Source organism: Phalacrocorax aristotelis, chromosome 2 (assembly GCF_949628215.1).
Source record: "Phalacrocorax aristotelis chromosome 2, bGulAri2.1, whole genome shotgun sequence".
Lineage (NCBI taxonomy): Eukaryota > Metazoa > Chordata > Aves > Suliformes > Phalacrocoracidae > Phalacrocorax > Phalacrocorax aristotelis.
Genome location: NC_134277.1, coordinates 43,258,967 through 43,280,530, shown reverse-complemented (window position 1 = coordinate 43,280,530; position 21,564 = coordinate 43,258,967). Strand labels below are relative to the sequence as shown.

General features: G+C 36.4%; 1 protein-coding gene across 2 annotated transcripts in view; it reads left to right on the top strand.

The window, feature by feature from the left end:
- TOP2B (DNA topoisomerase II beta) overlaps positions 1 to 21,564 on the top strand; it is a 64,227-nt gene that overhangs the window by 23,895 nt on the left and 18,768 nt on the right. For both annotated transcript variants that reach the window (XM_075083261.1, XM_075083260.1), the window contains exons 7-19: positions 602 to 814; positions 896 to 1,069; positions 8,175 to 8,276; positions 8,358 to 8,495; positions 10,043 to 10,181; positions 13,020 to 13,177; positions 13,895 to 14,020; positions 14,850 to 14,960; positions 15,047 to 15,152; positions 15,354 to 15,463; positions 18,179 to 18,271; positions 18,365 to 18,479; positions 20,876 to 20,997. In XM_075083261.1, the coding sequence (XP_074939362.1) occupies positions 602 to 814; positions 896 to 1,069; positions 8,175 to 8,276; positions 8,358 to 8,495; positions 10,043 to 10,181; positions 13,020 to 13,177; positions 13,895 to 14,020; positions 14,850 to 14,960; positions 15,047 to 15,152; positions 15,354 to 15,463; positions 18,179 to 18,271; positions 18,365 to 18,479; positions 20,876 to 20,997 (1,707 nt within the window). The remainder of the gene's footprint in view (positions 1 to 601; positions 815 to 895; positions 1,070 to 8,174; positions 8,277 to 8,357; positions 8,496 to 10,042; positions 10,182 to 13,019; positions 13,178 to 13,894; positions 14,021 to 14,849; positions 14,961 to 15,046; positions 15,153 to 15,353; positions 15,464 to 18,178; positions 18,272 to 18,364; positions 18,480 to 20,875; positions 20,998 to 21,564) is intronic.

Genomic DNA, 21,564 nt, shown 5'->3' with positions numbered 1-21,564 from the left:
CATGCTTTATGACTTAAAATGGTATGTTTGCCAGTATTTTCAAAGATTTGTGAAGACTTGATACAGCTGAACTTTGATATAGGCTGTGACTAGGCGTTCTGCTTGGTCTTATAAATGTGTCTGTGTTCTTAAACAGGGAACAATACCAAGACTCCTGAGTCAAATCTGAGCAAGTTGGTTTGTCAAGGAGCATGCTTTGATATGCTGCCCAGCCACTAAGATGCCATCTCAGAGACAACTGAGTCTCTGCACAGGGACTAATAGAAGCGTTAAACTGATGGGCAATAAGGACTGTTTAGCTAGCTCACTTGTATATAATTTAGTCAGTTCTGTGGTGGGCTCTATTTGCATTAGAATCATGTCCATCAATGTAATGATACCTGCATATTTACAGAAACCACAAATCTGTTGTCACCGATGCTTGTGCAAACCTTGGTGAAGTGATTAATTTTATGCATACTGTTTTACCAGGGGACACTTCTAACAGAAGCCTGTGAGCTTTTTATGTAGCTGTTGCAATCCTAGCGTAGCTGAAAAATGGAACAAAGGAGGAGAATAACGTGTATTGTAAACTAACATATAAAATGTTTTGTTTCCAAAGACTTGGATGAACAATATGATGAAGACCTCTGAACCCAAGATTAAGCATTTTGATGGTGATGACTACACATGCATTACATTCCAGCCAGATCTATCTAAATTTAAAATGGAAAAACTTGATAAGGATATTGTGGCCCTCATGACAAGAAGAGCATATGATTTGGCTGGGTCATGCAAAGGAGTCAAAGTCATGTTGAATGGGAAGAAATTACCTGTAAGAGCCTCATTTAAAGTATTTTAAGTGTACTGAGTATTTTATGCAAAGAATAGTAACTGTTATCTGTATTACTCATAGGTAAATGGATTTCGCAGTTATGTAGATCTTTACGTAAAAGACAAGCTGGATGAAACTGGAGTTGCACTCAAAGTTATTCATGAAGTTGTGAATGAACGATGGGATGTGTGCCTCACTTTAAGTGAAAAAGGGTTTCAGCAAATCAGCTTTGTAAATAGTATAGCTACCACAAAGGTGAGTAGTTCTATTAAATGATAAAAAATGCAAATTATAAGTGTGTGCTAAGGTTATGCCCAGTCAGATATGTGATAAAAAAGTAAATCTGGGTTACTAAAAATAAAGAGGTGAGATAATCCTTTGCATGAGAGGATCTGGAAGAGCAATCGAATGCAATCAAAATACATTCATAGCAGTATTTCTGAATATGCACTAGTTTTAAAAACACTAGTAATCATTATCAGTGATAGTGACGCTTATGTGAGCATACGTGGTATTGATTAAATATAAAATGAATGGAACTATTTTATTCCTTCCTTTTTAACACATTGTAATAAAATAATTCTGAAATTAAGCTAAAAAATGTACAAACCCCTTTAAAACTAGTAGTAGCAGGTTTTGGAGGACAAAAATGACTTTCGGAGTTCTTGAAAAATGGCTTTCCATTTATTGCTTTATGATGTATAAAACTGGCCTGAAACGTTGAGATTAATTTTCTTATATATGTTTCTGTGTAAGGGGGTCTAGGTGTTCTCTGTACTTACTAGCAACTATAGCAGTAGTGAAATGCTCTCATAACATATCTTCAGTTATGACAACGCAGCAATACGCTCAGCATACTAAAATAAAATCTTTGTGCTTCTCAGATTGCTGGGGTGGTTAGGCACTGAGGCAGTCACCTGAAATCAACTAGTGTAACTCTCATTTATACCAGTTTGGCGTGGCCCAGGTTTAGGGATCTGGGATCCACGTTTATGAAAGAAAGTCTATGTCATTTCTACTCTTCATGAATTGTATTAGATAAGTGATCTAACAGCAGTCCAGCAATTCTTGTGATTGGTGAGGCTGGTTTTAGGGAACCTTAACCATGAGCTTCACCAGAAGATGAGAAAGATAAGAATTTGTAATTAGACGCTTCAAAACCCTCCTTGCTCAGATCTTTTCTAAGTCAAACAAAAGAAGATTCTAATGGTGGCACAAGTGGTTCATAAGCACCAGTGGTTACACTAAATGGGGTCCCTAGTCTGGGCAGGTGCCCAGAAATATCAGTGTTAATCTTGGTGTTAGATCATGTGTAGCCAGTGTTTTGGCAGTATGTAGTTTTTACTACATAACTTCTTCCAATGTCATTTCAGTGTAGCTGAACCAGTACTGGTTTATTTCATTGTAGAGTATTTACTTTGTAAGTGTGTATGTTAATTAAATGCTTATCTGATACTTGCTGAAATGAGGGATAACAAACATATCTGGTAGTTGAAAGGTCAAAACTTAGTTTTAATTCAGGCCTCTTTATGCAACATAAAGAAGAAAAATAGCATGATCTTAAAGATGTGTACAATACCTTTATGAAGAAGCTGGCAATGTAGAGGAACTTAAATCAGGTGAAGAAAATGTATTTTTTAAAAAAATAATACTTAATGACTGCTAAGTTAAATATATTGTATATGCTTACTCAAAAGATTTTGAATTTGACTCTTTTGGATCAATTTTCACCCATCATGCAGTTACACGTACATTGTTATCATATATTCTTTAAGAAAATTCATAGAAAGTACTGTGTATTCTTCAAAGGTAAGTGTTGTAATTTCTAGTTTTTCCCGCTCTCCCGATCCATGCCTTATGTGTGTGACTGGATGTGGAATGTTCGGGCCGGTGAACCACCTCACCAGCAATTGATGTGCAACTACCCACTGATGAGACATAATGGCTAGTAACTAACTGCGTCAACTGCCTGTCCCCTTATCTGCTAACAGGTGAGGAGCTCATTTCAGCTGTTTTTTGGTTATTTATCGCTGTTTGCTGAAAGCTTTTCATTTCTGTTTCTGGATAAATTTCACCCAGTCGTAACTTCCCTTCCACCGTTTTTAAACTTGCTTTAAATTCCAAACAAGTTTTTTTTAGGTTGATGGGGGTTTTTTTGAGGGGTGTATAGAAGGTCAGGCAGTATGCTAAGGCACAGCTCCCTTGTTTTGTTCTTATAAACTTGTTACCTCGGTCAGGTCCCCATTTATTCATGAATCAGCCACAGTAGACCACCACAGAATTCAACTTCATGCTCTGAGGCAGTGTTTGAAAGAATGTAGCTATTATGGTTGTGCAGATAACCTTTTGGTGGGACTTGTATACAAACTGATCAATCATGGTCTTCTCAAGTTCTTAATTTCAAATAGTAGCTGTAGTAGAATTTGTAGTACAAACTTCAGTTATTAACATAACAATCTAATATTTTTAATATGGTGGCACTGCTAACTGTAATACTACTAATCATCTTAGCAGAAATGCTCAGCTAATACAGATGCAGTGTCAGATAGTAGACTGGGATGCTCCCTCCACTCTAATCTGTTAAAAATTGCTAGAGTTCAGCAAGAAATCCAAGACCCTTTCCAGAGCTTGATGGTTTCCAATTAATTTTAATAAAATAAACAGAAAACAAATGCAAAAGTAAGTAGGATTATATTTGTATAGCTAATTCAATGAAAATTTCAAATTTAGAATTAGCTTCTGAATTCGGTTGCCATATGAACCATTTATCTGTCCATAAAATTGAAATATGTCTTACCTTGGAATTAGTTGAGGATGTTGGCTATTGATGACGATATGAATAGAATGTATATAGGAGCCAGTCTTAAGTCTCATTTTTAAGATTTTAGTTGTTACCATTTCATTAGAAGTCTCTGTGTCCTGAAGTTTGCAAGACCAGGATTCAGTCATAATGGTTACCTTCTGGGAAAAGAAGGTTATGTAGTTTCAGTGTTTTTTCTCATCATACCATAGTCATAATAATCACTGACAGCCCTCTAGATTTAGAGGGTATTTTTCTTTTTGTCTTTTGTATTAAAATGTACTGACAGTTGGGGCAGTTATAGGCTGTTATGCTTCTATAGTGGGTAAATGTGCCACCTACTGGTGAGATGGTTGAAAGGTTCCCAACTTTGAGCTCTGAACATCCCTCACTCAATGCTACACACTAAGAATGGACACAGGAATGGGGAACTGTTATAGTAACTAATATCTTCTAAGAACAAGAATTACTGGTAAGTAGCTAATTTTTGATGTGTCAGATGTTAGCAAAATATTTGAAGTGCTAAAATTGAAAAAATATTGCTGAAGTTGTAAATACAAAAATATACTGAGATATTCCCATAAGCATGTTTTCAGTAATGTGATGAGTAAAAGTAACTCACTTTAAAATTGCCATTCAAATGTGTAATTTTTTTAAAACATGTAATTTGATATTTTCCTGTAGTAGCTTTTCTTTATAGTATAGAAATGGTTTTATTTTTCTTTAAAGTGGCAGGATGTTGATGTATCAACTTTCACTTGAACTATTCTATGCTGAAATTGTTATCCATATGTGAATAAAAGCTGTTGTGTTTTAATGTTGGTGGTGTTTGCGTTTAGGTTATTTTTTGTGTTATGTTTTATTTTAAGAAGAAATGCCATGAAAAAATATGTGTATGTATGATGCTTCTATCACACTGGTGGTTTGTGTTGCTGTTCAGTAGGTGACTCTAGAGACTGGCAGAATCCATAGCTTGCTTATTTGAATTGCAAGTACTGGTTTTGGTTATAACTAATAATCTTAACTCTCTTAAGCTATTTTTTTACCAACTTTCTTTTTTTCTTTTCATCTCTATCTACATGAAGTTGAGAACAGAGCTCCTATCTCCCATCAATTCAACCGCTTTACATCTTCAGTCTTTTGAGATGCATACTCTGCCCTAAAATGTAGAATCCTAACTTTTGGGTTTTGCTTACTATTTCTTTCTTTTCCTCTCTTTTTTTTGGCTGCTGTTTTTTCTTGGTTTTGTTGTTTTCCACTTCTTATTTCTTGTCTATCCTATACTTCCTCATACCCATCAAAAGCTTTTTTCTCTCTCCTCTATTCTGTTTTTAAAGCAGCTTTAAAGGAGGGGTTTTTTGTTTGTTACCTGATGATGAATGTCTCCACAGATGTGTGTGTTCTATTTTGTCTGTCCTAATGCAGATTGATCTGAACAGGAACCATTATTTAGTCTGTATTTTTGTAAGACACTACTTGATATTAAGCAAAGATGATCTTCTGTGTAAAACATTGAGTGTTGAGTTAGGTGTGTTTTATTTGTATAGGATATACGTGCATCACTCCATTCTTTGTTACAAGATAATAGATTTTAGTCAAAGCATTATGAACTGTCTATAACAGCTACTAGAATTTAGTATTTTATTATTTGTATCTTTTGTCTGTAAATTTAAAGGAATGCATTTGAATAATCAAAAATATAAACAGCTCTCAGATATTCAGGGCTTTAGGACCATTCATATTTTTGACATCTTTCTGAAGAAAGCCTGCTATTTTACCTGTAAGGGAAGTTGTACAGCCTTGGACTTGTAAATATTTAAACATATTTATCACCATTGGTTTAGGCAATTTCAGTAGTCATTGTTCCATAGAATTAAAGACTACAGGATACATACCTTCAAATACTAGTTCTCCCTAATCTAGAATGTTTTATCTATGATATAAGTTTGTGCTATTTTAGTGTGTTCCCTCAGTGTTCAATTCTAGAGCCAGTCCTGTTCAATATATTTATCAACAATTGGGATGCAGGAGTTGAATGCACCATTCAAAGTTTGCTGATGATAACAAACTGAGAGGTGCCGTTGACTCTCTTGAGGGATAGGAGGCCTTGCAGAGGGATGTAGATAGATTGGAGCATTGGGCTGTGATTAATGGGATGACATTTAGCAAGTTGAAATGCCATATTCTGCACCTGGGACAGAGTAATGCCAGGCACAAGTATAAACTGGGAGAGGAGTAGCTGGAGAGCATCCCTGTAGAAAGGGATCTGTGGGTGCTGGTCAACAGCAGGCTCCATAGGAGCCAGCAGCGTGTCCCGGCAGCCATGAGAGCAAACTGCATCCTGGGGTGCATCAAACACAGCAGAACCAGCTGGTCAAAACAGATGATTACCCCACTGCATTGAGCCTTGGTGCAACCTCACCTTGGGCACTGTGTGCAGTTCTGGGCCCCACAACTTAAGAAGGATGTTAAGGTCCTTGAATGTATCTAGAGGAGGGCAAGAAAGCTGGTGAAAGGGCTGGAAGGTGTGTCCTGTGAGGAGCAGCTGAGGACTCTGTGTTTGTCTAGTTTGGAGGAAAGGAGGCTGAAGGGTGACCTCACTGCTCTCTACAGCTTCCTGAGGAGGGGATGTGGAGAGGGAGGTGCTGATCTCTTTTCCCTGGAATCCAGTGATAGAACTCATGGGAATGGTTCAAAGCTGTGCCAGGGGAGGTTCAGGCTGGACATTAGGAAGAATTTCTTTACCAAGGGGGTGGTCAAACACTGGAACAGGCTTCCTAGAGAGGTGGTCGATGACCCAGGCCTGTCAGTGTTTAAGATGCATTTGGTCAATACCCTTAACAACATGTGTTAACTTTTTGTCAGCCCTGAAGTGGTCAGGCAGTTGGACTAGATAGTCGTTGTACGTCCCTTCCAACTGAAATGTTCGGTTGTAGTCTATTCTTTACAAGTGGTTCTGATTCAGATTACTTCTGCATTGTATAATATTACCCCATAATTGTTAGATTTCTTTTAAACAGGTAAATCATTAGTCATTGTTAGGATGTAGTAGATCTATAATAGACCTTTTTTCCCCAGAAAGCTTATGTGCAATGACTTTACTTTCCAAGCAATTTAATCTCAAAATTACTTGTCTTCTAGCAGTATGTTTTGGGTTTTTCTGTAGCTGGTTTAAAGTTTAAGGCCAAAGAGAATTGTAGCTGTAGAAGGTGATAGAAGCTTTGGGGGCACCTTCTGAAGGTGTTCAAATGCTTAGTGCTTCTATATTTAGATTGAATTTCATCAATAGTAAAGCCACTATTTAAACACTGAAAATATGTATTTTCATCACCTTGCTGCGTTGCAAAGCATGAGTTATATATGGCTTCAAAAGGTAACTTTTCTGACTTTCAAAGTTTAAATATGTCAGTATTTCTTCCTCATGGTCTGTTGTGCTTGGGATCATAGCTGGGAGGTGAATACGCTGCCGCCGCTGAAAGTTGTCTTGCAATAATGGCTTCGCTTGAAATATCTAAATGGAAATGCCTTAAACAAGGATAACCAGTACTCAGAGTCCCTCTATTTTTCTAGGGTAAAGGGAAGAACTGTGATAGGCACTGTGAATGTTTCACTTTCAGCTGTTATGGTGCACTATGGTTCACTATGATGATGCAAGAAACTGCTTATAAGCCCTTTTTTTTTTTTTCTTCTTCTGCATTTGGGCAGTAACTGTAAGGGTCTCCAGCTGACTGCTTGTTTGCTACAAGACAGGTGGCAACATGATTATGTAGCTACAAGTTATTGCCCTGTGGTCTCCTAAGGGGTCAGTTTGCCAGTTTATGGTTAACTGTGTGCTCTGTTATGTGTCTTTTGTTGCTACATCAGGTATGAATTTGGAGCAGGTTTAGCCTCTGGGGAGTTTTAAGGAGAACGGCTCATCTCCTTAAGGTCATCTTGCTCTGTTCTTTTAGAGTTTTCTGGATCTTGTGGTTGGCTATTTGCAATTTGCCCTCTCATAAGCCCAAGATTAGCAAAGAATCCCAATAGTGTTTATCCTAAGAGTTACGTAAATACATCTAAGAAAAGGTGAGATGACTTTTGGGAAGGAATAGCCATGGGTGCTGTTTATCTGAAAGTGAGCTCTTGAACATTTTTTTGTGAACCAAATGGGGAAAGTTTAATTTGATGAACAAACTTGTGATGTTTTTAGTCCTAGGTTATTTATGTGCCCATTAAAAAGATACCTCTTGACAGCCACGTGGTGTTGCAGGTGCCATCCCAGTGCTACAGAGTAATTTTCAGATCGCCATACTCTTTAGGTGTAAGCAGCTACATTTGAAGTACACCACTGTACAGTGAATGAAAGATCTCCTGCTTCTTCTGTTGTGTGTATCATCCATCATCCTCACTTGTATGAAGACTGAATGGCTTGAGAGAAACTTTAAAATGAACTTTCCATTGTTATGCTGCAACTTAACGTGCATGGATTTTCAAATTTGAGTACAAGAACTTGGTTAATATGCGAAAAGCTATTGGGAATTCAATGGTTTTGTGTTTTGTTTTTTCTCTTCCCCCTTTAAGGGCGGTAGGCATGTTGATTACGTGGTGGATCAGGTTGTGGGCAAACTGATAGAAGTGGTGAAAAAGAAGAATAAAGCTGGAGTTTCAGTGAAACCATTTCAGGCAAGTAACTTTATACAAAAATATTGGAAAAGATGGATGTGGTAATTTTGTTGAGTAAATTGGTTTCTATGTTTTCAACAGGTGAAGAATCATATATGGGTTTTTGTTAATTGCTTGATTGAAAACCCATCATTTGATTCCCAGACAAAGGAAAACATGACTTTGCAGCCTAAAAGTTTTGGGTCCAAGTGCCAGCTATCTGAGAAATTTTTTAAAGCAGTAAGTAAAGCATATTTCTCCTTTTTTCTGTGAAGCAGGAGTTGACATACTGGATCGAGTGTATGTATGTTATGTAGCAGAAGAGTAATTAGTGCATTATGGTACTTTAGTGATGTTAGCATGCTAGGAAAATGGGATGGAGGAACTTCTGTTCATTCTCTGGCCTTAATAACGGAAGCAATGACTGTGTTTTGGCAGTTGCCCTGGAATTAAAAGCAAACTTCACCTGATCAGCACATTTGTTAGAGATTCTGGTATTTATATTCATGAAATGAATTTGACTCTTAAAACCTAAACATAGGCCTTGACCAATTTTTTGGGTTAATATTTTTCTGAAGTTGAGAATATTGTCTGCCTTATTGCTTGGTATCAGTCTTATTCTCTTACACTGAAGTGAAAAGAGGGAAGGAACATGTCACATTTACTTATTCTTCCAGTAATCAAGGAGATGCAAAATTGTGGCTGTAGTATTCAAAGTAATCATTATTCTCAGGCAACAGGTTTAGAAATCTGGGCTGTAGACAGGGTAAGATTTGCTACTCTAAATGAATGTATTTTTAGAAATACATGGTAGATGTTTTTCCTGTACTACATTTTTATATAAGGAAGAAAGAGTAGAATTCTGTTAGCCAGAACTCATTATACTAAGTCTTATTTAGTGGCAGTAGCATATCTGGAACTCAAGGAGGATGGTGCCACTGCTAATACTATTGACATCAAAACTTAACTTATTGTACGGTGTCATATTCTTCTAATTCTGTGTTACTGGTGACATTCTGGTAGAACTTACAGCAAAAAAATAACATAATCTTGTATTCATTCTTCAGGTTTTGTTATATAAGTTGTATTTCTATCAGTAGGTTTGATTTGCAGTGTTTCTGGTATCTTCAGAGATGTTAAACATCCAGCAGAATCTCTAGCCAAAGAGTACTGTATTATGGGGGATAATGAAAAGCCAAAGCTCACAGTATTTTGCTCCACCTGTATCTTCTTTTAATGTGAAACTAAGCCTAAAGCAGTTTTAGTTTAGAAAATATGCTATATGTTGGGTTTTTTTCTGCAGTTGTGTTTCTTAAAATGATATCAGTTTCTCAAATGTTTGGTGTAGAGCTTTATTCTTAAATGCATTTAGTTGTCTTTTGGCCATTTTCAGTCATTTCCAAAGAAACTTTAAATGATCATAAATATCCCATAAGGTCACTTTTTGCTGTCAAAGTCCAGGAAGCAGGTGCTTAGTACTTGAAATGTCTGAGCACATCAACTACACAACATAACAAAGCCTCTTATTAGGTCTCAGTCCACTTTTCCTCCTTCCTCCAATTATACAAGGTGTAGAAAAAAAGCTGTGTGAATGTTGTGGTTTGGTTTTGTGTGCATAAAATGCTAGACAGTATGTGTTAATTCCTTGGCCTTTTATATGTTGCAGTTTTAAAAATTTAGAGGGCTCTGAGAAACAGTGTTAGATCGGTGACTTAACATTGAGAGATAAGAATCTGCTGTGTGAAGCTTTGCTTTTCTCAACCACATATCTGATCTGTTGCTTATAGGCCTCTAACTGTGGTATCATAGAGAGTATTTTGAATTGGGTCAAATTTAAGGCACAAACTCAGCTGAACAAAAAATGTTCATCGGTGAAACACAGTAAAATCAAGGGCATTCCGAAACTGGATGATGCTAATGATGCTGGTAAGAGCGCTTATTTTTAATGTCTTTAATGTTTCATAGATTTTTCAGAGACGCCATCATTTTAAACTTGACTTTATTTCTTATCCTACGTATATTTAATAAAAACCTTTCTAGTCTTCTAAACTTTCTAGAGCTATAATTAAAGCATGGTCGCGCATTTGATATTAGGAACACAATCCTCTCTAGGATAGAGAATTAATAACGCTGAATAAAAGTGGCAGTCAAGTTCCATATTGAAAGAGCACATATTTTCTAATTGTGGTTTCCAGCTAAATAGTGTTACCAGTATTCTATTTTGGAGGTGACTACTTTTCTTGACCTTTCTAATATAAAAAGATCAGAATCTTTATAGGGTCATAAGCTATAGGAAGTAGATGACGTAGTGTGTAGACCTGAGGGAATCATTCAAGAGACTCTTTTTCATGAGATTTTAAATGCCATCAGGTTCCTGTCTGGGGATATAGGGCAAACTGGCAATCTTTGCTGGCTTGCTTCCTAGCACAGATAAGGAATCAAGATCAGCTAGCAATCTTTGTGCCAATAGCAATGGGATGGGAGTTGTACTTGCATTATTTGAGGGGCATGTATGACTAAAGAGCTTGAAATGTTGCCCGTCTGTGTTAATGTTAGTTGACCTTTAATACATCCTTATATTAAGCAAAGACAGAGAAATTGGGTTAAGTAGGTAAAAGCACATAAGGCAGGTAAAGAGGCTTTTTTCTTTGAGCTCCAGTGTTCAAGTCAAAGATGACTTGATGAGATGATGAGTTCTGTTTAATTTTTTCCCCTTTCTTTCTGATTCCTTGGGCTCCGGTTATTTTTTTCTTTTTAAATTGAGTTTTCTTCAGTATTTTATTACTTTTCCAGTTATTCAGATGTTGTATTTTGCCTCAAAAGTTGATAATCATGTTTCCTTAAACTATTGTTTTGCTTGTAGAATTTGTATTCCTTAGTCAGATGCATACTCCTGGTATTTTTCTTGCCTCAAAGATCATGTGCTTGGAAAAATGCAGTGTTTTTATGGATATCAAGCCTAGTGCTCATAAATAATGTCATGAATGTTTTTGGATACGCTTTCTTCATAGGTTTTTTTTTTTAAGCTCTGCTTTGGAGGTCAGGCTTCAAAATCACCTTCTTATCCAGTTTTTTTTACTGAGGGGGAGGGAAAGGAAGAAGTTTTAACAGGGGAGCGAATAGAATAATACATTGCCTTTCACCCTGAAACTTCCTCAACTAAGAAGGCAAGCAGAGACTCATTTGGGCTCAACACTGATGCTTAAAGTTTTGCATGGCTTGGATCCCTGTTACCCAGGTATTTCTGTGCTGCCTGGTTTTTCTTACACGGAGAGCAGGAACTCTGCATCTCCCAAGAAGGCTTACCCAGGTATTGGTTTATTGAAGATCTGGAACATACTAGATCTACATCTCTTATTTTGAAGGCATTGGACAGGGTGGACACCCAGGAAGGCAGACTCATTCAGTTTCTGAATACAACATGTGTTGTCATATTCACACTAGGCCTGACTTTCTGAAGCATTATATATACTGGCAGAGATGTTTTAAATTGGAGGATCACAAGTAAGACATTTAGTAAAAAGTTCTTTCTTTAGTCCTTTCTGTTCAAAGACTGAAAGTGCCATATGGGTCATCTGTTTGCTCTTGAAAATCAGTAGGACTTTTCTATTCTTTTTGTGCAAGAACAGAGCGAATAATATAATCAGGATCTCTGACGTCAGTAAAAAGCTGCTTTCGTTGAGAAAGGGAAGGCAGAAAATTATACAAAAGAGTGACTCCTTCAGTGTGGCTGATTGTGTGTTGGTTGCTGTGCACTTGAGAACTTGTCTTAATGAACTTTAGTTGGTGACTGCATCTGACTGAAAGCTTGAGGTTTCTTGATGTAGGGGGAAAAGGAAGTCCTGGTGCCAAGGAAATTCTTTAATGAGTAAACAGACAAAACATTGTAGAACTCTCAATCTTCCTGACTTTCTGTCTTTGTGATCTTAACAGAAAGGATTGGGGATTCTCAGGGTCAGGTGAAGTAAGGACTGTATGTGCTCTTTCTGTGTGTGAGAGGTGATGATCATTTCTAGGTCCAAAATATTCAACTCTTTTCTATATTAACATTTGCTGTGAATGTGCATGTGACTACGCATATCGTGAAGAGTTGCACAGTTATAAACAGTCTTTTCAAAAGAATTTCAGACCTCCCCGTAAGCTGGAGAAAAGGTTTAGCTGATGCATAAAGATATACTTTCAGGGAGATTACTTCAGGACATATAAGAAGTATAAGTGCAAATGTTCCGAGCTTTTCTATCGAGTTTTTCTTAGAGTTGCCTGGCTCCAGCTGATGGACAATAAAAAAAGAAACCCCCAAAAATGTAATTTAATACATTACTTCTGAAAATATCCTGTGAGGAAAGGAGAAATGCAGAATGGGAAATAACTCCTGTATATACCTCAGACATGCATAATGCATGTGTGTAAGAAATTTGCAGCTAGAAAAATGAAATGATGAGGGTACAGAAGCAATCTCTTTTTTTTTTTGTGCAGGTATGTGGGGACCATTACATAAGATGCACCAACATTGCATCCCATCTTGTCTGTTTTGCTCCTTGTCCATAGCAATCCATAGGTATTGCTAAGGGCAAGGATACTCTTCGTGTAGTTTTAGTGGTATGGAGGCCCATTCCTAAAGATAGAAATTCAGCCTATTTAAATTGCCTGACGCAGAGTAAGAAGAATACGCATAACTGATTCAATTGTATTTCTATTACATGAGTTTAAAAGTTATGCTTTCTCGGGTTTTTTGCCTTGCTTCTGTGTCTTCCTGGACTGCAGGTGGCAAACATTCCTTGGACTGCACGTTAATATTAACAGAAGGAGACTCTGCCAAATCTTTAGCTGTCTCTGGCTTAGGTGTTATTGGAAGAGACAGATATGGAGTATTCCCACTCAGGGGTAAAATTCTCAATGTTCGAGAAGCTTCTCACAAACAGGTTAGTAGTCTTGTCATTTCCTTTTAGCTGAGAAATGGATGTCTCCTGTTTGTTTATTTCTAGGGTTACATCTTAATATTTTAATTTTTATTTTTTCATGAAAATTTTGTGGCTGGGATTTAATAAAGTACCAGCTACTTTAAACCCTGGGATAAGCCTGGAAATGTTAAGTGTAGTAGTACAATCCTGGGATGATAAAGTTAATTTCTTCACAAGTGCAAGGAAATTCTGCTATGACTCATGTTAAAATTTTACATGAATACTTAAACCCCCTAAAATTTTATATTCTCTCCATTGCCATGTGATTTCATTGACTCCCAATGCGAGGCAGTAGAAGCAGCATTACCCCATAGCATTACTTTTGCTGCCCTCCATACTTTGTCTATTATAAGAGTTGGGTTGCAGATGCCCATAGAAATAGTGGAAAGAGAAGGCAGCTTTGTGAGATGACTTCTTGATACATGCATTTTTCACTCTGCCTTCAGAACTCAGTGCTCTGGCTCTAGAGCAAAAGGGGAGTAGTGCAATCTTGAGAATTTGCATGTACAGAAGAAATAGTCACAAGTGTGAAGGCTGCAGGGGGCTGGGGATAAAAAGGTTATGAAGTTGAGGTACGGGTGTGTTGAAAAAGTAGCTGTAAAGCCCACCTAAAAAAGATGGGGATATTTATGAATTTCTGCTTTTTACACTGACTGCAAAAATAACTCTTCTACACAGATTATGGAAAATGCAGAAATCAACAACATCATCAAAATAGTTGGGCTACAATACAAGAAAAGCTATGAAGATCCAGAATCTCTGAAAAGTTTGAGATATGGAAAAATTATGATCATGACAGATCAGGTCAGTTATGAATTTCACAGGTTTTAATGTACAGAGCTTCCTAAAATGTGTTTTGCTACAATTTGGTAGGTAACATTTTTGTACATTATAACCTGCCTCTGTGTTATGACAATATGGATATGTTCAGAGGGAATCCCTAATGTATGAGGTTTCTTTATGGGAATAATTTATCTGTATGTTGTTGTTTGTTACTCAAAATGAACAACTGAACTTTGCTGCACAGTAGCAGAGACACCAAAGTAATATCAAAAGCATCATTGTTTATACATAACTCAAAAATATGTTGAAAGTAAGGATAAAAGGGAACAGTAGGTGAGTTAGTAATGCTGGAAAGTCTGGGAGAGATGATGTAGGCAATTTTTTGATAATCTAATGAAGCGTGTGTCTTAGAAGTCTGGGAATCCTATGCGTTGGATATTTGTGAGGCTTTGTTATTTTTTCCCAGAAAGGTTGAGCTATCAAGCGTCCTAACACCAATGAGAACTGTGGGCCAGGCTTGGTTTCTTCCACAAAGATTCAGCTCCATGGTGTCTGGGAGAGCTGTCTAGGTTTCAGAGAAAACATGCCACAGGCAAAGAAACCTTTGAACTGCAACTGTGGCCGTGGCTTGGAAGATCTTATTTTTAGCTCAAAGATAGTGCCATTCACAGGTGGCTGTTCTATACCCAGGTCCAGTTTGGAATCCAAATTAAAACTAACTCTGTTCCCTTCTGTTTCCTGTCAGCAGACATTGTTTTGATGCCTCCAAGCCAGTGCGTGGGGTTTTTTGGGCGTTTGGGGGGATCTGACATTTTATAAGATTGCCTCATATTTTCATGTTCTGATTTAGGATCAGGATGGATCTCACATAAAAGGCTTGTTGATCAATTTTATTCATCACAATTGGCCATCACTGTTGAAACATGGTTTTCTTGAGGAATTCATCACTCCTATTGTAAAGGTATGGGTTCTATTAATGAGATTTTATTTATTACCTACAATGCAATGGAAAAGTTGATTAGGGCTTTTTGTTTTTATTTTTTAAAGGCAAGCAAAAATAAGCAAGAACTTTCATTCTATAGTATTCCTGAATTTGACGAGTGGAAGAAACATATGGAGAATCATAAAGCATGGAAGATCAAGTACTACAAAGGTTTGGTTAAAAACAAATAACTGAACCTCAAAGATCTAAAAATACATAATAAATGAGTGTTATGAAGTTTTATTTGTAGCTGTTTTCATTATAGTATCTTCTGTAATGATTTTATAATATTCCCAGTAAAAGAAAACAGGTAAAATAAAAAAAAAAACTTAAATTTTGAATGTGGAGTAACTATTTCATTTTATTGTACAGGTTTGGGTACCAGCACTGCTAAAGAAGCAAAAGAATATTTTGCTGATATGGAAAGACATCGGATTTTATTTCGATACGCTGGTCCTGAAGATGATGCTGCCATTACACTGGTAAGAACTTGTAAAAGTGCTTTTATATGATACGCTTTAGTTTCCATTGTTTACTGAAATGGCACATGAGGAACTCCTAACAGGGCTTGATTATCTTTTTGGGCAGGGAGTGACTGAAGAAAATACTTTTGGGAGAGAAAAAAGCTTTTGGAAAAGATTTTAGATTTTGGAATATGAGCTTTATCCACACTACAAAATCAGCTGTACCTTCTGCTTAGAAGCTTTGATCAATTTTGTGTGGTGTGGATATCAAGAAATATTATGTTCAGACTTGCTTTTAAAGACAGAACATGCAAAAGAATATTTTGAGTAAGGCAACAGAGCCCCAGAAGAATGATGTTTCACATCTATTTAGGGATCTGAATTTTATTTCTGAGCAAATAAGGTCAGATAAACTATTTATTCATTGAAGATATATCAGTGTGGCATATGTGTCTTCATGCATGTGTTCTACGTATTTGAATTTGAAGTCTGTTAGATAATTGTATGCAGCAAATTACTTATTTCAAAGACTTGTGGAAGGACAAAGGATGGAGCGTCTGGTACAAAGCTGTTTTCTCAATAAATGTTTCACCTTTTATCTACCTGAATTCACTATTTTAATTGTAGATGATATTAGAGGGAGAAAAAGGGTAGGAGAGAAAAAATAAAAATAGGAAAATAACCATCGTAGACAAAAGAAGTTTCTCCTTACATAACAACTTTTTCCTTATACTGTGGATCTAGTAAAATGGTGTGTTTTTACCAACAGAAAGGTATAGGAGGTATCTGTTCTGATGAAGAACAGCCTGATGTGTCAGAAGTTGTTTGTAGCACTCATTTTACTTCTGCCCAAGATACACTTAAATATAATCCATGGTTCCTTATCCCAGAGAAATGTGTTAACCTAGGTGGAAAAGGAGTCTGATATTTGCATATACATTAAACCAGTTGGTAGAGAGACCTGAATTCCCTGATTAAAATTCTGAGCTCTATTTCTGCAAATAGACCTCCATATACAGGCTGATATCTGAGGCCATATACCCTCCATGGGCTGATCCTCACTGTTGTCTAAAATAATAATCTGTCAATTTGGGATTAAGTTAGTCATCTCTGTTACATCGGGAACAACTACTGACTAGTACTGAAGCTGTTAACAGGCACTTCACTTACACTTCTACCCACATTTTCTCTGCTGCTAGCTATAATCCCAGCCCCAGATTTACCTGTGGGCATAGATGGTGTAAGATTATAGGCCCTACCAGACCTCATGATAGTGTAACCTAGGAAAATAAAAATTATTTCACAAAGCAAATTCTTCAACATTCTGAAGAACTCTTTTGCTAGCAAATGAAGTCTTAGAATAGCAGTTTTAAGTGGAGAAAGAAAAAAACCTTTTTGTTCTATTCAAGAATAAATACCAGAGAATAATTTTTATTCCAACTCTGAATTCTATTGATTCTACTTCTATTAAAATAATTTTTATGCTGATCCATCTCTTGGTCATTTGTCATTTCATTGGTCTAGAAAAAGTATAGATACACTGAAAGCAGCCAGAAGAAAATTGTAAGAATTTAGTCATGCTTTTACAAAAGCCTAATCTTAAGCTTTCAGATATCTGACATGGTGAATTGTCGAGCTTTGTTCACAAAGGAAGTCAATCTGATGGCAAACAGGGTGTTATCACTTAGTCCCATTCTCAGAGGGCAAGTTACTAAGGTTTACTATTTATTATATAATACTGTGGTCTCCAAGGAAATGAAACTACTCAGTGAGGTCTTTTGGAGTGCTCCAGTTAGATTCCTTTAAAAAAGATAGCACTGAATACTGTTGTCTTCTGCAGGAGTGGTTGAAATCGGGGCATAATGGAGGCTCTATGTTATTCCCTGACGAAAAAAAGGCAGTACTTCAACAACTCACAAAATTTTCCCAAAGTAGTTGAAATTTTGCTTAAACCACATATTCAGTTTTTATATATTCTTCTCCTAGTCTTCTGGAGAAGAAACTCACTGACATGGAACTCTTTCTGTAACAGGACAAAGTCTTTCAGGACATTATTGTGTCTTTTTGTAGTGATAAGTGGTTGCTTTAAAGTGACACCTTGTCTTGAAGGCTAAGGCCCATAGTCAGCTGGCCTAAATTCTGGCTTAGTCTTTTAATGAAGTGTCAATTTTGTCAAGTTATCAATTTTCTGAAGAGGACTAGGGCCAGCCACTCAGGAACAGCTACAAATTATTGGCATTCTGTGGCTGACAGAGCAAGCAGGGCATAGAGACAGAGGGCAAGAAGAGGGGGGTATTTTTTCTAATACTAGTTAATTGTCTTGATGACAGCTGGTTATAGATCAGTCTAAATGATGAAACCAACCATAAAGTTATTGGGGGGAAGATCCCAACACCTTTAACTTGTGTATCAAAGGCCAACTCGGATGTGAAGAGAGGTATAAGAACAATAATATTTCTCTAATTGTGTACAGATTTCAGGAAAGTTATATAAATTTAAATTACAATCAATGAGATCTGTCAGTTCGAAAAACATTGTGCGACAGTGTCCGAAATGTCATGTGCTTGTGCCACTGCTTAAACGTAAACAGTAGTTATATGGGTTATCTTGTCCAAATACATATTATTGAATACTTGATCAGATAGTGCAGTACACTTAAAATTCTGACTAAAGTAACATACATTAGGCAAATGTATATATGCTGATAATTTAGCATATCTGGAATCTTTTCAGGCCTTCAGTAAGAAGAAGATTGATGACCGAAAAGAGTGGTTAACAAACTTCATGGAGGACAGGCGACAGCGTCGGCTACATGGCCTTCCTGAGGTGAGTCCTGGATAATAGTAATAAATATGGTTGGTGAGATTTAAATGCAATGTAGTTTTTGTACTGAATGAGTAATGCATGTGTCTTTTTCAGCAATTTTTATATGGTACAGCAACAAAACATTTGACTTACAATGACTTCATTAACAAGGAGTTGATCCTTTTCTCAAATTCAGACAACGAGAGATCTATTCCTTCCCTTGTTGATGGTAAGCTGATAATTCATGATGTTTCGTTGGAACATTCCTCTTTATTGTTGGTTTTTAAACCTGTGATTTGTATTGGAAATCAATGCATTCAATAGAGAATATAAGAACTTTTATATTTTTGTTTGTTATCATTCACACGCTAAGGAATTGCCATGTTTTTTCTGTAAGGAAGTTTAAGCTGTTGTTGTGCAGCCTTTTTACTTAACTGGACCTATTCCCTAGACCATACAAGTTCTTTGTTTCTAGTCGATCCGTCAGAGAAAACAAGTCTCTTAAGTGCTTATAGTAATTAAAATTCAGGTTGGCAGCTGAGTGCAGATGAAAATGCAAATGTTCTCTCCCTTCAGTCTTATACCACAGGCAGCGTTTTAGTGGTTACTAATGTTTCCTGTAATCTTGCTAGGGTTCTGTCAATCAGGTTTACTAACTCTCCCCTTGCAAAGGCATGAACGTTAAAAGAAGCATCTTACTACACTACAGCTTCATTTGTAAAACTCCGCAGACAGCATGAGCAGGAATTTCTGCTTTTATTATTGTCAGTATGCATGTACTTACTAAGATATAGAAAAAAAGGCCTGGAGGATTGGGGGTGGGGGGGTGGAAAGCCCATTTATCTCCATTTTCCAGTACATTTTTTTATAGTGGAAGTGGTCAGCCTTCTTGACACTACAGACCTGTTCCAAAATATTCATGCAGCAAGAGCTTTTTGTATTTGAGATGAAAGTGGGATAGTTTATGGGTGGACAGGGGTAGTAGCTTCCTGGTAGGATGGATCTCCAGCTCTGCTGCAGGATGAGGCTGGGTTAGATATGCAGATACTTTGCTAGGAAATCAAAGAATGTCAGTTTCTGTTTCAGCTTCTCCAGACTTACTTCCTCCCATAGTTGGGTACTCAGATTAACTGGTAGTCTCTATACAAGCATTTCATAGTTTACTGCTCTGGAGGAAGATTCACTGTAGAGCTGCATGTTTCAAGAGGTCATTGCTCCTGATAAGACACACTACCCTGACTGCTTTCTCAGAAACAGCAGAATGATTTTGCTGTAACTTAAAATAAAGAATGAGCTTACAGTAGATAACTGCTCATTTGAATCAAAGTTCTCCAAGATTGTGCCTGCAGAAGTGTAAGAAAATGAGAAGGAAACATATTTATTTATTTATATCTTTGTGTGTAATATGTTTGTATTTATAATACCATACATATTATATATAATTGCTATGTTACACATATACCACTGTACATATATCGTATACACTATACATATATAGTATGTACAATATTATACATATAATGTTTTATGTATTTTACATATTTTAAATCTAATTGCTATCAGTGTTTCTGCCACCTTTGGCTGTAATTCTGCATTCTGGGTATGGATATGTGAACTGTTCAGCAGGTAGTACTCTAGCAATTGTTTTTGTTCTTCAATATCATCAGACTATTCTGGTGGCAAATCTGCAGGAAAAAAATGAAGAAAACATTTTGACTATCTCTTCACAGTTAGTAGTTACCGCTCTTCTTGGTGATTCTCTTGTGGAAAGGAAATCCTCTAAGCCTGTTAAATTCAGTAAATCTTTGGTAGGAAAATATGATGCAAGCCCATTGTAAAGAATATTGGATGTTACATATTTAAATGAAATGGAGATTGGAGTCAGTGTCTATTTTTTCAATTTTTGCTACTACATTTGACCCACGTTAGTAATGGTAACACATAGTAATATTTTAGTGCATTTCAGAAACGTATGTGAATTAAAACACTGAATAGATCAATAAGCATGATCTAGAGCTGGTTATCAGTTCTAGATGACATGCAGAAAAAATGATGCAATCACTTCCACACAGATGCTGCACTTAAAGTGTGCCTAAACAATTAAAATAAATCAGAAGATCAAAGAGACTGGCTTCTTTCTTGAAACTTTAAAACATCTAAAAGGGAGACAAATAACTTGTTTTGTGTGTGGAATTTTAATGAGTCTCTGAGAATTTCACACAAAAAGTAAAATTTCAGAGTCCTTTAAATACATGTAAGCTACAGTTACATTTGTCACTGCTGAATTTGTGTTGATAATCTTAGGAAAAAGATTTTGCCTTGTGGAAGCTGTACATTTAGGATAAAGTTGCTGTTCTTTAGAATGATGTGCTGTATGCTGCATAGTAATGATTAGCTGAAAGGGTTATGTTTCCACTTTTCTAGTAACTTTCGGTTTAGTAAAATATTTATTTTAAAAAGAACTGAGATATTAATTTGTTATTTGGTTAATATTACAGTGTGAATTTGTTTCCATTTAATGTTTAAGCTTCTTTTGAGAGATTAGAAATGATTGGCCCAAACAAGTTCATTACTTAAAAACATATGTTTGTGTATGTGTTGAAAATGGGATATTCTTCTTAACAGGTTTAAAACCAGGGCAACGCAAAGTTTTGTTCACTTGCTTTAAGAGAAATGATAAACGTGAAGTAAAGGTTGCTCAGCTGGCTGGTTCTGTTGCTGAAATGTCAGCTTATCACCATGGGGAGGTGAGTATGAAGAAAGGTAAAGCTGTGACGATATTTAGCCTATATAAATGAATATTAGGTAAATGTTTATTGAAATTGCAAACCTATTGACTGTCTGTCTACTAATCACAGACTTTTAAAGAAAATGAACCAAAGAGTATATAGCTTAATAAGACAGCATATTTCCATTCTTTCCAAGTTTTTGTGCACGATGGTATTCCAAATAGTTTGTCGGTTGTGGTGAAATAGTAGATAACTGATTACCTAGGTTATTTCTAGATTCTTGTATCATAGGAATATAGGAACAATTTGTACTAGGACAATTTTTGTCTTAAACAAGAAATATAGTCTTTTAAGGTACAAAGAAGAGATACTGTTCTTTGAAAACCTGATACAGTGTTGGAACAAAGATTATTTCTATCTCCTGTTTTGTTTGTATTTATCTGAAATATTAGCAAGAGTTGCCATATTAAGAGTCTCTCTCCATCCCTTCTTCTCTCCCTTTAAAAGCAATAAGTAGTAAGTGCAGACAGTTTGTGCCCCTTTCATTCCTCCAGAGAAGTGCTTTAGAAAAATTGGAGAAGCCCA